General features: G+C 36.4%; 1 protein-coding gene across 2 annotated transcripts in view; it reads right to left on the bottom strand.

The window, feature by feature from the left end:
* Positions 1-5,950, bottom strand: part of COL11A1 (collagen type XI alpha 1 chain) — a 220,085-nt gene extending 214,135 nt beyond the window's left edge. Inside the window, exon 1 of one of the 2 annotated variants that reach the window (XM_033197012.1) lies at positions 5,420-5,950. In XM_033197012.1, the coding sequence (XP_033052903.1) occupies positions 5,420-5,525 (106 nt within the window). In that variant the 5' untranslated portion in view covers positions 5,526-5,950. The remainder of the gene's footprint in view (positions 1-5,419) is intronic. The other variant, XM_033197010.1, reaches the window with a different exon arrangement.
* Between the last annotated feature and the right edge of the window lie 9,016 nt (positions 5,951-14,966).

The following is a 14,966-nucleotide window of genomic DNA, read 5'->3' as shown; positions in this document are numbered from 1 at the left end:
TCAGCCAATGTCTAAAGAACCACTAGCCAAGTCAGTAATAGGCCAAAGACTGCAACTGATAAATAGATATTACTCACTAAATCACTTTTAAATTGTCTTTCATCCTTGCTACGAGCTAGTATTATTCACGTTGAGTTCTGACACAACTGAACGTATAAAAGAATACACTTACCTACATCAATAAAACCATATTAGGGTTTTGAAGGAAGGAGAAAGAAATACATTAGATGCATTCTAAAACAGAAAGTATTTTAAAATGGAAAAAAAAAAAACCTTTAGGTTTTGAATTAAATTGCAAGATAATTTAGAAGGAATATGTCCTCATGTAGAAAGTGCATTAAAGTATACTAAAAGTTACACTGAAAACTGCATTTAAAGTTGACTCTTTAGTGAAAGAACTTAGGGAACACTGCAACATTTTATAACATCTACGTATCTCTCTCTTCTTTGCTAAGGAACAAAACTTGAATGGTCAAAAAAGAGAAAGTTTGGTTTCCTCTCTCACCACTCCCAACTCAGGTCACATTTCCCCAGTATTACCTGAGGGAAGTGAAGGAGTAAAAGCAGAAATGCTGCCCAACGCTCAGTCCCCACTTGCCGCTCAGTCCCCACTTGCCGCTCAGTCCCCACTTGCCGCTCAGTCCCCACTTGCCGCTCAGTCCCCACTTGCCGTTGCCTTGAATTCCTAATGATTAGGCCAACCATGCTTAATTACTTCTCCAAAGGTAAGGAGAAAATAAAAGTGTATTTAACGAAATTCTGGCTTTTAAATACCTAAACATAATCATTAAAAATCATGTACAATGATGGAGATGTCTCAGCATTTTTTAAACTCCATATTTATATAAATTGGTATAGTTACTTGTGAGTATAAAAACTCTTGATAAATGCTTTCACAGTATAATCTTCAGGACCCTACGGTTTTTATTGCTTTTCCCTAAAGACAGAAAAGACTCTTAATTTGGTAGGAATACTAGTTGAAGATTGAACTTCTAGAAGTAAATGTTGAGATCGAAAATCAAATTTTTCTTCCCTTACATCCCTGCCATTTCACATACGGTAATTAAATTTGTAATAGTCGTTGACAACACAACAGATATCATGGTCGCCTATTAAGAGTGAGTACTTCCTATAAACTGTCAATTTATTATTGAGCTAAAAGGTACTTATGTTAGTTTCAGGTGTTTTGACAATCCAAAATAAACCTTTAATTAGAACTTGCACTACTAAGCTCTCTCCTCTCATTTCATCGTTTTAGACTTCTATTATTTAAAATTCTTTTGATCACTATTACAGGTCTTCAATCTGCTCAGAAAAACTTTGAATATTACAAGAATATTTTTTATGAGGAAGAGTATTCAGCTGATAACATTTTGTGCCTTAGTTTCTTCATTTATTGAGAAGGTAAGATTGATCAACAATTTCTATAATTTCTAGTGCTAGCATTCTCTTTTAAAAATCTTATCTAAACACTCTTTTTTGTTTTAACCTTTTAAAAATTCAGCTTTGTATTACACAGAGACTCTCAACCAAACTTGATTTGAATCCTTGTTATCATGAAATAGGCAGCATCTTACTACATGAATCAGAGTGAAGAGAATTTATCCCAGGAAAAAGCAAATTTTTAGAAAAGAAAGGTGACTATACATTTTTCTTAGCTAGAAATCCAACCCATAAATTTGAAAAGAGGAGATTTTGCTTTGCTGTATTTTAGGGATAACTTGAATAACCATGTGGTTCTTCTATTTTAGTCACAAATTAAAGAAAATTTAAAAACCTAAAAAAAATTAACTTAACTTTAAGCAATTACGTTATGTAAATACATTTCTTACTTTGCTAATGCATAACTTTGTTTAAAACTATACAATTACCTTTTAGAGAATAACTTCTATAAAACATCACCTCAGTTAAGTATTAATTATGAAGCAAATTGTCACTTTAAAATATTAAGAAACTTAATTTCAAAACTAATGGACAATTAGGTAAAAGAATCTGTGTTACCTAAACTGAGGTTATGTGTGTAAAGCATGCAGAAAGGTGTTTCTCTTTATTCTACATTATTTCTCTATTATAGTCCTGATCAATTTTGAATTTAACAAACAAATGGAAAGACATAATATTAATAAGTTTAGCAACACTGCATTTCTTGTCAGAAGCATATCTGAGTTTCTGATTTCTGATTAAGAAAACAAATGGACAAATCTGATCTCTTTGCAAGGTTGGATTAGCACATACTCTGGAAGCCAGGACCATTTCACCTGCTGATCCCGGGCACTCAAAACAACACTTCTACAGGACTCACTATCGATTCCTGACAAGTTTTCAAAGTTCCAAGTTTGATCAGCCTTTTACAAGATACAGTATTGGCTTAACAGTCAAAGGTTAAATGTAATTTTAGTTAGTAAAAACTGATTCAATTAGATTTTTTGTTAGTACTTGATTATAGCTAAGTCTAACTCTTACTTAAAACCCTTACATAAACTCATCTATCTTAACATAATCAAAGTGTGGTCACTATGAATTCCAGGTAAACCCCACCTCTTGCGAATAGTAAGTAGTGGACTAACTGTCAAAGAATATCAATAAATCACTGAGATACATCACTTATTTTAACAATAAATATATATATGAAACATAAAATTGAAGTTAATGTAAATAAATATTTATACAAATCACACTTAACCTTGTTGTTCTAAATCACAGCAAGAATTGATTTTTAATGAGTATAATAAATATTTCCAAGTTATAGTTTGATTTTTCAAAGAAAATAATATGACTAGGTATGAAGTCATAAATTTTCTTTAATTCATTCACTTCCAAGAAACTTTCTCTATATTATTTTCTCTAGAGTCTAACTTTGTTTTGAACTCAGATGTTTTAAGGCTTTAATGTTTTAATTTTATATAAAAGTAGGATCTGCTTTAAATTATCTTTGTACTTAATATCCAAACCTTATCACTGTACCTCAGTGATATTGATGTCATAGTATGATGCTGGGATATAATATCTTTATTTAGAAACTGGTATAAAATCTTACTTCTTACTTCAACCACAAATCTAAAGGCTACTCTCAGAAATGGACACTGGGTTTATTTTTCCCTTGTGTGGTGACTCAGGCTTTGTAGCCAATGTTTTCTTTTTAAGCATTAATATACTAGTATTCCCTTTTTGAAGTTAATTTGGGGGTAAGAATGCCTACAAAATTGGGTTTATGTTAACATGTGGCCTCCCAGGAGCAATGAGCACCAAACAGCTTGATAAAATACATTCCAAAATTTTACAATATAAATATCTAAACTATCACATAACTTTCAGGGCATTTCATCAAGAAGAAATCCAACAAAATCTAATCCTTATGCTTTGCTATTTCTATCATTACTTGGTTTTATAAAAATAGGGAAAGTGGTTTTCCCATCATTTATTTGATGTGGTACTGGGATGCTATTTAAAACTGTTTCAGGTTTGTTGCTAGACTGAAAACAGAAAATGTATTCATTAAAAGTACAGAGATTTGATTTTTTAAAATATCCATCGATCTTTACAGAAAGGCTCAATGTAGAAAATAAAAATAAATATCTCCGGTAAAATAATCCCTGAATTCATGCAAAAGTGTCTCTTGGAGCTTGTATTTTATTCATCACCAAAGAAATTCTCAATTTCTATAATTTTAAACAAATAGCTGCCATTACATTATTCTCATTTACATGCATATGTAACATGCTGAAAAAGAAATGGTATATCCATTTTTGCTTTATCAAGGGTCCTTTTTCACTACTACTGTAGTTAAGAAGGACTCACAGAGGTCTCACGTCCCATGGTAGATGCAGGAATTCTAAATAATAAACAAAACCAGCAGAGGGCAGAACTGCTGACAGAATTGGCCAATCCAACCGGTGACCAGGTACTAAAAGTAAAGACAAACTTTTTGATGGATTTCACTTTCAAAGACTCTCTTATCTATCCGTGAAAATGTGGAAATGAATGAATCAACATAATTAATCAACATAATAAATCCTTTCAATATTCAAATATAGTTCTAATGGGAATTTCACTGTATTTACCAGGAAAAATCACCCGGGGGAATAATTTAGCGCTGCCTGCTTGCTACTTGGGAAGCTGAAAGTCACTAAGCATATGGAAAGAATAACCTGGTCGCAGAGATCGGCCTCCGGGAGGGCAGACTCCCATTAGGGAGAGCTCAGATCTTGGCATCTAGACCCAAGGCCAGACTCAGGTTTCTGCTAAAGCCTACGCATTTGGGCTTGACCATTTTTATCTCCCTTGAGCCATCCTCGTCACCCTCCTTCCTATCCCCCAGCTTCTTTCTGCACTCCTCACAAAGCTTGCTTTCTACTCTAAACTGCCTGGGCTCCCTGAGCTCCAAAGGCGTTCGCCTGCCAGCCGATTCTAAGGCACCTAACGGACCGCTCCAGCCAGATGCCTTTTCAGGAAAGGGCGGGGGAAAGAGCGAGGGAGAAGGCGGAGGGGAGGAGAGAAGTCGCTCTCCCTCCGTGGGTACTGACAGGGCTGCAGACTTCCGAGCAGGTCTGGCCATCGAATATTTGTTGGTGCCACGTAGGAACGTTTCCTTACCTCTCTCCTCCCACCCCACCCACACCCCCTCCCCTTCCCTCCCAATCCCTAGTCCTCCGCCCCCACCCCATTTGCTTGACGACTTTCATCATTCTCCAAGAGAACTGCACGTCCAACCTGCAAGAAGAAGCGGAGGGATGGGGTGGGGGGAGTCACTGAAATTCAGGGGAAAGTGTTCTCCCTATCTTCAACCTATTCCTAATAATCTGCCAATTTTTGTCCACTTAAAATAGATTGACCCTCCCGCGCCCCCCAAACACACACAGTGTTCCTAATCTTCTAGATTCACCCCTCTGGTTTCTCTTATATCCCCAAAACTAAAACAGCCTGCTTCTCACTTTGTTGCAGACAAAGAACTTTATCAAGGTTCATTTTATACCCTTTATATTTTCTCCCCAGCTCACCCTTAAAAAGATATTCCCATTAGTTAGAATCTGAAGAAACCAGATGTGTTGCAAGGGCAGTCTAAAGACTGTGCCTCAAACAAAAGCTTTGTATAACTGCCCTTGTGTTCAAGGTAATATTTTTCCTCTTTTCAAAGAGACTGAAAAGTGGTGAAGGGCATTTTCAGCAGGCTCTCCGCCTGACAGATCTTTTTTCCTGCTACCTACCTCCTCTCCCTTTATTGTCCCGCCTACATCCATCTCTTTCTCCAGTTTCCAATTCCAACCTGGTAGCAGCTACAATCTGGATTTTATTTTAGGGAATTGCTTTTTTTTTTTTTTCTTTCTTGAAGAGCAGGGAGGAAGGGTAAAGGGGTGGGGGGAGGGGCGCAGGAGTAAGACCCACGGCAATCTCCCACCTCCCCAAATCCATTTTTTCTTACCTCCTCTGACCTCTCTAGCTTGGAAGAGGAAAGTCAATGCGAGGGTTGTTAAGGTGAAATCCCAGAGCCACCGTTTCGTTTTCCACCTAGAGGACCACGGCTCCATCTCCGAGCCCCGCGCTCACAACTGTGAACTCAACCCACGAAATTGCGACTGCAGACCAACTTCGTCTTTTCCAAGGTATCGCCGGGGATGTTTGCTACACAGCCATTGGGGAGGGAGAGGAGGAAAAAGTCAAAGGGCTTTTTCTTCTAAATTTGATGGTTTGCTTTCTTCGTGTCTCTACCCCCTTCCTCTCCCTCTGAGTTGGCCCCGCCGGCCGGGACCCTCCGATCCTTCCTCTGCCGGGCCCTGCCTTCAGAATGAAGGCAGATGAGGGGCTTCCACCAACAAGCTGAGAGTACTGTGTGCCCCTAAAGGCTTCATGCCGTCAGTGGGCTGGACGAGCGGCTCCGGGCAGCCCCCTCCTCCGCCCACTCCCCTCCCTGCTCCCGGCTCCCCCACCCAGGGCGAAACTGACATGCAGGCTGAGGGTCAGACCCAATCACACGCCTCTGGGGCGGCCCCAAGCCCGCCCTCGCCTCCCTCAGCCCAAGAATGAGGACTCCCGGCAGGCCCAGCCCACCAGCCACCCCCCATCTCCCTACTCCTCTCCTCCCTCCTCGCCTACCAAATCCCCGAGAAAAAATGGGAGGGAGTTACGCGGGACGCGTGCTTGGCTCCAGCACTTTGGGAATGAAAGGAATTGCAGGAGAGCCCCGGAGCACACGGAGTTTTCAAGGCGCTTCTGTATTCAATAAAAACAGCTACTTGTCTACTTGCACCCGTCTGTTAGCTCTCGCTGGTCGGCGGGAGAGGGGAGGAGTTCAGCGCCTGATCCGCCACACCGCTGGAGTCCTGGGCTGGCAGCGGTAACCTTATCCTTGTGCAAAAATTTGCTTCGTATGGCAGACGTGGAACCAGTGGACTCATTGCGCTGCCTACTCTGAAAGGTGTTTTTATTTTTTTTTTTTAACCCAATAATTAGAAGAAATGAATGAAGGTGGCATGGAGGGACCCTAGAGGTCAAAACCTAGAGTTTGTAGGGAAGTCCTCTTTGGAGATCTGAAACTGACAGGTTTATCTCTTAAACATTTAAATTCAGCACTAGGTTCATTCAGGAACTGTACTTAAAATAGTTGAACTGTACTCTGAGGAAGGAGGAAGAAAAAATTTATGGGAGCTGACATTAAGAGGGTGAGTAATTTAATTTTCCAGCTGATTCTGTTCTGATCCTGGATGAGGGGGTACTGAGGAGAGTGTAGAAAAGGCGAGGAAAGCAACTAACAGAACTCTCCAAGAGGCCCTGCCCACAGCTCCTCATTAAGGGCCTGGCCCTGGCCCTCAGCCTCAGGAGCCAAAAACATGGTCACTCCACAGTGAAAGTAATGAAGAGCGCAGGTTTCTATATTCCCTCTCTACTTAACCCGTCCTCAAAGTAATCCTCTTCCACCTGGAATAGAGATTCCCAAGTCACTTTTTCCACGTTAAAATCATTCCATCCTATTGACTCCTTTTTGTTCGTTAATAATTCCTAAGATGTTTCTCTCAAAGATTTTCTGGAACAGTGCCCATCAGGGTGCCAGCATACATTAGCCACTCAATAGAGATGGGTTGGATGAATGAACACATTTTTCTGTTGACAAAGACTAGACGCATTGGCCAGGGCCTACTTTGAGTATTTAAGTCTTTTAAATGCTTAAAGGCTCTCAACTAAGTTTACTAGGTACATATGTTCAATTCTACAGCTGCCACTAATCTTTAGGAACTCAGTTTTCTATTAGTCATCAAAATATGCCTCATAATCTATCAGATTATATCAAATCTCTTCATGCAGTTTAAAATTGGAAGAAAGGTGATCAAAGACTACATTGAGCCCTTATAGGAGTTTTAACAGCATGAACAGAGACATATAAAATGAAGAAAGCAACTAGAAAATACCTTCAATATAAATATCACTCTCTGTAACAAAGAACTGCTCCCTTATCAAGAAGTTATCTCTTAGATCACACACACACACACAAAATTACTTGATATTTGTAATGCTGTTGGCAGAATGTTTGGGATGCCTCATATCAGCTGCAGAGAACTATCATCGACTAGTTTTTCAGATTACAACCTCAAACTGTTGCTTAAAATAATTTCATATCATATTGCATTTGAACCTGAAATGCACAATTACAAATTAAGACCCTTACAGTAAAAATATATGTATTTACCATCTTCATTATCTTTCATCGTCTTACAGATGGAAAATTTGTATATATTTGCTATTTCTAAACTTCTGTACAAACTGATTTTTCTGTATAATCTTTGGCTATTTTAAAAATTATTTTTTACATCTTCTCTCAAATGTAAAATAGTGAAATGAATGCAAGTTTAGAAATATATATTTGTGAAGCTGCCAGAATTGTAAATCAATTCAGTAGCCAGAGAGAGTTATGGTGCTTGTAGCAACATGTACAAATGGTGTTCCAAATTGTCTCTTAATAGCTCTCAAATTTATTGAGAATTCTGTGGCTTGATACTGTTCTAGAAGGTGAGAAATGATGCAGTCAATCTAGCAGTCCCTACTTTCTGGTCACATCTCAGGCTTTCTCACTGCTGTGAAAGGGTTCTTTCAGGCAAAGCATCTTGGGTGAATAGAGTTATTACTACCTTATGCTCTCTGTATTTGTGGTCTGAATTCCTCTGGCCACTGCCCAGCTAGGCATAACCTGGGTCTGAATGAATGCCTCTAGAAGGAAACATAGCAAATTCATGATGAGGAATAATTATATCTAAGCCCTCTAGCCTGTAGCTAGGTGCCAGATCTAGAGCCTCCCTAGGAACCAGCCCACGGATTTACAGGAGATTAACTCAGTGAAAGAAAGGATAATACTAAGCAATAATGTGAGCAGGGGAAAGCCAGAGGAGAGGCACCTGAGCTAACTTCAACTTCACACAGGGGAACTTCCGATGGCACCATTTCCCGGGCCATCTTTCAACCAGTCCTTGCTAATTGTTTATATGTAGATTCAAAATATAACAAAACAGGCAGTTTTCCTGACATAAGTCTCTAGTTTGAAGCACAATTAGTGATATTTTTCTATTTTGTCACATGCCAAAAATGATGTTTAAAGTTATTTCTTCAGCTTTGTAGAATTAGTTGTTATTGACAAGATTTTCAAAAACAGGATTTGAAAAATAGAGAAAAAACAGTCACTTTTTCTGTAGCAGCATTTTAAATTAACCGTTCGTCCATATTGGCTTGTCAGAGAAACTGAGATAATAATTCGACAATGGATTGGGAGGTCAAATTAAGGAAACTTAAAGTTCTAAACAATCTTCAGAGTCCACGGAACTTTATGAAACATTGTAAAAAGCTCATAAACCATCCTTAACATCTTCACAAATCTCTAGGAATCAGGGGAGCTGGACTCAGAACCAGTGTTTGAAATATTAAGACCTCTACAACCAAAGGGAGACCAAAGACACCTTGACAATAGCTGGATGCCCCTAATACAAATAGTATGAAAATATTGACAGAACTCTATAACAATCCTTAAATTACTACAGTTGGAATTAGGGGAAAGAAGAAGTATATTAGGTAACATGATTTTATAAACAATGCATCATCTTTTAAGTCACTTGGCATGTATTCCCCTTTTCTCATACTGATGTTTCATCCTCTCTCATACTGATGTTTCATCCCCCTATTTTTGATATAAATAGATAGGTAGATAGATAGATAGATTAGATAAGTAGATATAAATTAGATGTTTTCTCTAAACATTTTACTGTAATTAAAATTACAACATCAAATGTGATTTGTTGAATGAGATAATATGGGGTGAGGGCTCTTGCACACACCAGAAATACTTAAAATGTTTAAAACAAAATTGCTTTTGCATGTAATCCCTCTCTTACTGTGCCTAAAGATTTGCCTTTCTTGCCCTTTTCTGAACTTTAGGTCAATTATTTTGAGAAGGAAATGACTAAGCAGTTTGACATTCATTTTATAGTTTTTCTAATACATGAGTGACTAGAAATTAGTCTCTGTTTAAAAGTAAAGTTAGTCTCTCTGACCTCACAGATGGGCCATTGTATTGTAGAGTGGTGGTAGAAGAGGGACAGAGAGATTTATTTCCATAGTCTAGCCTAGCTCACAAAAACTTTACTGATGGTTGGGTAATTATTGGCAACATTACTCTGAAATAACTTACAGAACATTATAGGAATCCAAATTTAGCCCAATTTCCATTATACAACAAAATCTTCAGATGAAGAAGATTTTTACCTTCTTCTGTTGGTATGTTGAAAGAGCCATCTCAGAGATGACAGATGTGTCCTGTTTAAAAGGACCTGAAATAAAATTAGATCTAAATGAACACCAAACAAACAAGGAATATGGCCTTGTATGTTCATGTTATTTCTGTTAAAAATATATTTTAGTTAGCTATATTCACAGGAAGCTATCAGAGTTCCTTTTCATAATTGTCCAGTCAAAGATAGAAAGAAGAAACAGAATGGAATAATTCAAGGTAAATCTTAGATATCGATTGGACTTTTGTCAACATCCCTTTACTCTCTGAATCTCTTTTTTTTCTCAATTGAATGGCTTTGACATTTACTAGCTCTTAGGGCATCCTGGGAATATGTGTCAGCAAAAATGTAACATGACTTTTTCCCAAGTTGTATAGGGCAGCAGGAATACCTGTATTAGTAGAGGTAGAAGAATTGATTTTACATGTTTTAGTAAACCATTTCCATAACTAAAGGAAGTAACACACCACTACTAATGTATAACCAAGATATTTTACTTTCTATAGTGTTCCAATTATCACTTGAGTAGTATTGACTGGATTCACATTGATTATTCCTAACAAAATAAGTTTGCGGAAGGTAGAGATGTTAGCATCTCTAAAGGGATAATTTAAGAATTTATTCATAACAATTTCATAATTTTTTACATTTTATTTTCATAGTTAAATGAGAATGTACAATTAATTTTCCTTTGACATTACTTTATAAATAACAAAAGGCAACAAGATACCAAATACATTATTACATTATTTCTAAAATAAGTAGGATCTTCTTTCTCACCTCTATCATATCTTCACAGATTGATCCACCCCGATACCATTTGACAGTATTCTTGACTTAAACTGTATATTATTTCTAGATAATCGTATGTAATTGTTTTATGCCTCCACCGTTTGTACCTAATCATTTAAGTCTGAAACCAAATGCATGTGCATTAAAAATCTGAAGAGTCACATTGGATAGTTTTCTGAATCATATGCAATATTTCTGTTATTTTTATATGACAGTCTTATACATTCCACAACAAATGCCAAATACAAGATTTAAAGCTGGCAAATATGGTTAAATATTGAAATAGATCTGATTTTTAAAACATCTGTATTAAATAACTTCAACTTAATTTGTTTCGCAGATTTTCAGTGTTTAATAACCCTCCCAATATTATACTTTCTGCCAGTAGTGGTATGGTGAAATTATTGCACATTCAAATGCTGGACAAACAACAGATACTATTTCAAAAGCTTTTACAGTCTAATTTGCAAAGACTGGAAAATTACATATGAATATAAATGGTTGGGTTCCAAAACAAAACATTTAGTATAAGAGTATTTTATTAAAAACAAAATGCATTTTCCAGTATAGGAAAATTCTTTTTATTTAAAATGCTTAATGGTTTTTTGTTAGTTTTCGTAACATCTTCATGAGATAGGAATGTAGCAATTTTAATGATTTCATTTTAAGGTTGAGGTCTGGGACACTTAAAGTTCAAACTAGGAATACTGAAACAGATGTTATATGTGAAAACATTTATATTTTTACACAACTGCTCTCATTATTAATTCTGTTCTTATAAATTATGCATTTTAGAATTTGATTTATATTTTTATAAGTTAAGTATTAAAATGAATGAAATCTCTTAAAAATCTCTTAAATAAAGCTTAAAATATAAAAGATAATACATTGACTGTACTTAAAGCCTTAAAAATGTCAAGATATATCTGTGGATGAATTTTTATGAATAAAAAAGATAAATAATAATAAGCAATTTTTATACTCATGCCAACCCTCAGGTTTCTCTTTCTCCTAGGATTTTAAAATCATTTTATAACTTTATATGAGTTTGCAAAGGTAAAATACTGCTGGAATTAATCCGAAGTCATGTTTTATTTTCCAAGAAGAAAAAGAAAAAAGAAATTCAATGTGTTAAAGAGATGAAATAAAATTATAATTATATTAATATTTTGTAAATACGTGAAGATCTTGAAAGTCGTAAGTACTATGCAAGGACTTCTATTGCAAAGCACAAAAATCTCTAAATTGGAAAACATATCAAGTATTACATAACTGTTTTTATATACCATAAATTCTTTGAGAGCAGAAATCCTCATTCTATACTATATTTTCAATATCTTGATTTCCCCTTCTCTTTGTGCTCCATATGAATTTGGTAACATTTATCTTAGTTGCTCACTTTAATTTGCGCTTAGATTTAAAACACAAAAGTGCCAATTAAAATGATTTTGTCCATCATTTTAAAGCATTAGATCTTCAGATATGAATTACTGTGATACCTAAGACCCAAGCTTGGATTGAAACTCCAGGATGTTACTGGTAATACCATGGGGCTTCTACCAATTTAGAAGGAAGACTAAACATCTCTACCACCTGTGAAACTATCAAGACAAAGTTTGACGTATTTCATGGGGTGGAGTTCATTGCAATGTTTTACTAAGTCACAGTTGAAAACTTCAGGATCAATTCTGTTGATAGGATGCATTAAATTTAGGTCTCCTCCTCATCTCCACCATCTCATGACAATAAGGATCCTGCATAGTTTGTGTATAAACTTACATGAGCTCTGATACTGACCAACAAAAAGCATTACTTCCTGTGTTCTCCATTGTCTTCCCTTGTTATTTCTACCAATAATTCTGCAACAGGATATCTGGATAAATTTTGATAAGTGGATAACAATAGGAAAAATGTCAAGAAATTCATATTAAAATTTCAAATTTTAGAGTTACAAATAACTCAAGGTGTATGTTTTATATGTAAACATATTTATATTGTAGTAACAGTAAAACATTTTATACTAAAAAGTCATATATATGCATGGATAGTGATTTCATAAATATTTGAGTAGGACATCGTCCTAAATTCTAGAACCTTATATTCTAGTACAGGAAGAAAATATATTAATAAATCAATTAATTACCTAAGAGATGTATTAAGTGAATTAATTTCATAGGAAAAATCACTTTCTGTAAGAAATCCCTTGCAAATTGTGATTTCTTATAGAAGGCGACTTTTAAAATAAAATCTACATTCTTCAGTACTGTCTTCAACAGATCTTTGAGATTATAACTTAAATAAAATTTAATCAGCTGGGCACGGTGGCTCATGCCTGTAATCCCAGCACTTTGGGAGGCCGAGGCAGGCAGATCATGAGGTCAGGAGATCAAGACCATCCTGGCTAACATGGTGAAACCCGTCTCTAGTAAAAAAATACAAAAAATTAGCCAAGCATGGTGGCAGGTGTTCGTAGTCCCAGCTACTTGGGAGGCTGAGGCAGGAGAATGGTGTGAACTCGGAAGGCGGAGCTTGCAGTGAGCCAAGATTGCGCCACTACATTCCAGCCTGGGCAAAAGAGTGAGACTCTGTCTCAAAAGAAAAATAATAAAAATAATAATCATGTGACAATGGAAAACATTTTAAACACACACACAGAAACACTTAACTAGATAACATAAATAAATACCTTACTGAAATGTAAACATTATCCAAAACTTTGATGATGTATATTAGTGTTGAGAACAAATGTAGAGTGTTTTTTTATTATTATTTTTAAATAACATTTTAGTCTCTAAGCATAGAACAGAAATGATGCTTGTTATTTTTAAAACCTGGTTCAGTCTTTACTCCAATCTACTTTTTAGCAATATTTCTGAGGAATATTCAGTATAAATGCCTCTGCCACTTTCTATTCTCATAGTTTATAAATATTTTTATTCTATTTGTATTCCAAATCTATTGCCAAGACATTTTCTTGAATATTGTTGCCGGACAATATTATTTTTCAAAATCTTAGAGATTAAAACAGGGTTAAAAATGTGAATGTTTTTCCAAGAAAACTAATCAGCATGAGAGAAAATTGCACCTCTCAAGGGGAACTGCTAGGACATTGGTAGAAGAAAGAGATGAGCAGAGGATATATGGAAACAGGAAAAAAAAAACAATCTTAGCAAGTCTTTATAACTCAGAAATATTGAAGGAAGGGGGTGCTGCTCTATGACTCGTTTTCTTAAGTGCATCTATTTTCTTGCTTCGAGGAGAACCATTTAGTTGCTTAGTAGTTTGGCCACTGCAGAACTTGGGGTCTTCCTGCTGGATACAGGTAACCTTGACTAAAACTATCTGGAGATGTACCATAAAATACAGAAGCTCAGTTGGGGAGTGGGGGTCTATAAACAGCCAATGAATAACTGTCACCCATCACAAAGGAATTACAGGTGAGAAATTCCAAGCATCTTAGTGTGTGTGTGTGTGTGTGACCAGTAAAATTCTGTGTCATTTATCTAAGAAGCATAACAACTCAGCACTTATGTTCTGGGTTTATAACATTTAAAAAAATTCTCATAATTCTGTGGATTTGTTAGGCTCAGCTAAGTTGTCCTGCTGTTCACTGTGATGTCAGCCAGGATCATCCAAGCACTCGAGCAATTGCAGTGAACTGGGGGGAGATTGGCTAGTCCTGATACATAAAAGGCAGGTATATTAACATACCTAGTGCCTCAGCCGAGGTGGCTGGAAATGCTGGAAATGGTGAACTCTGACTGAACCCATCTCTCTAGTAGGTTAGTTTAGCTTGCTAAATGTTAGTTCAGGGCTGCAAGAGAGTATAATCAAAATCAGAATCAGGAGACCCCTTCAACGCTAAGCTCAGAAGCAGTATAATCTCACTTCTGCAACATTTCATAGGTCAAAAGCAATAATAATGAAAACCCAGGTTTACTAGGAGGAAAAGAGTAATATACAATTATAGGCATGGCAAGAATTATCAGCAGCCTTTTTTGGATCTAATTTAACATAGCCTATGCAAAGTACACTTACCTCCTCATAATTCCCCCAAACTTCATTTAGTTATGTCATCAGTCTCAAAGTACAGTGTCTCATGATTGAATAAGATCTAGATGCAGATGAGATGTGGAAGTACATCTCCTCTTAATCTGGAAATCTGTGAACAAAAATGACAAGTTATCTGTCATCCACAATAGACAATCTCATTCAAAAAAGGAAGAAATGGAAGGCACAGAAACCACGGTCCATATAAGCTATGAAATTCAGCCTGGTACTTTTTGCCAGTTCTCTGTGGTAGCTGGAGATTTTTTTTGTCACAACCAAATTATACTTTCCTAGAGTTGTTTGATAATTTGTTATTCTTTACAGTTATTGGTTCAAGCTCTGGGTTCTGTATATGCCCTG

Source organism: Trachypithecus francoisi, unplaced genomic scaffold, assembly GCF_009764315.1.
Source record: "Trachypithecus francoisi isolate TF-2019V2 unplaced genomic scaffold, Tfra_2.0 Lachesis_group5, whole genome shotgun sequence".
NCBI lineage: Eukaryota > Metazoa > Chordata > Mammalia > Primates > Cercopithecidae > Trachypithecus > Trachypithecus francoisi.
This window is presented reverse-complemented; position numbering and strand designations above follow the sequence as displayed.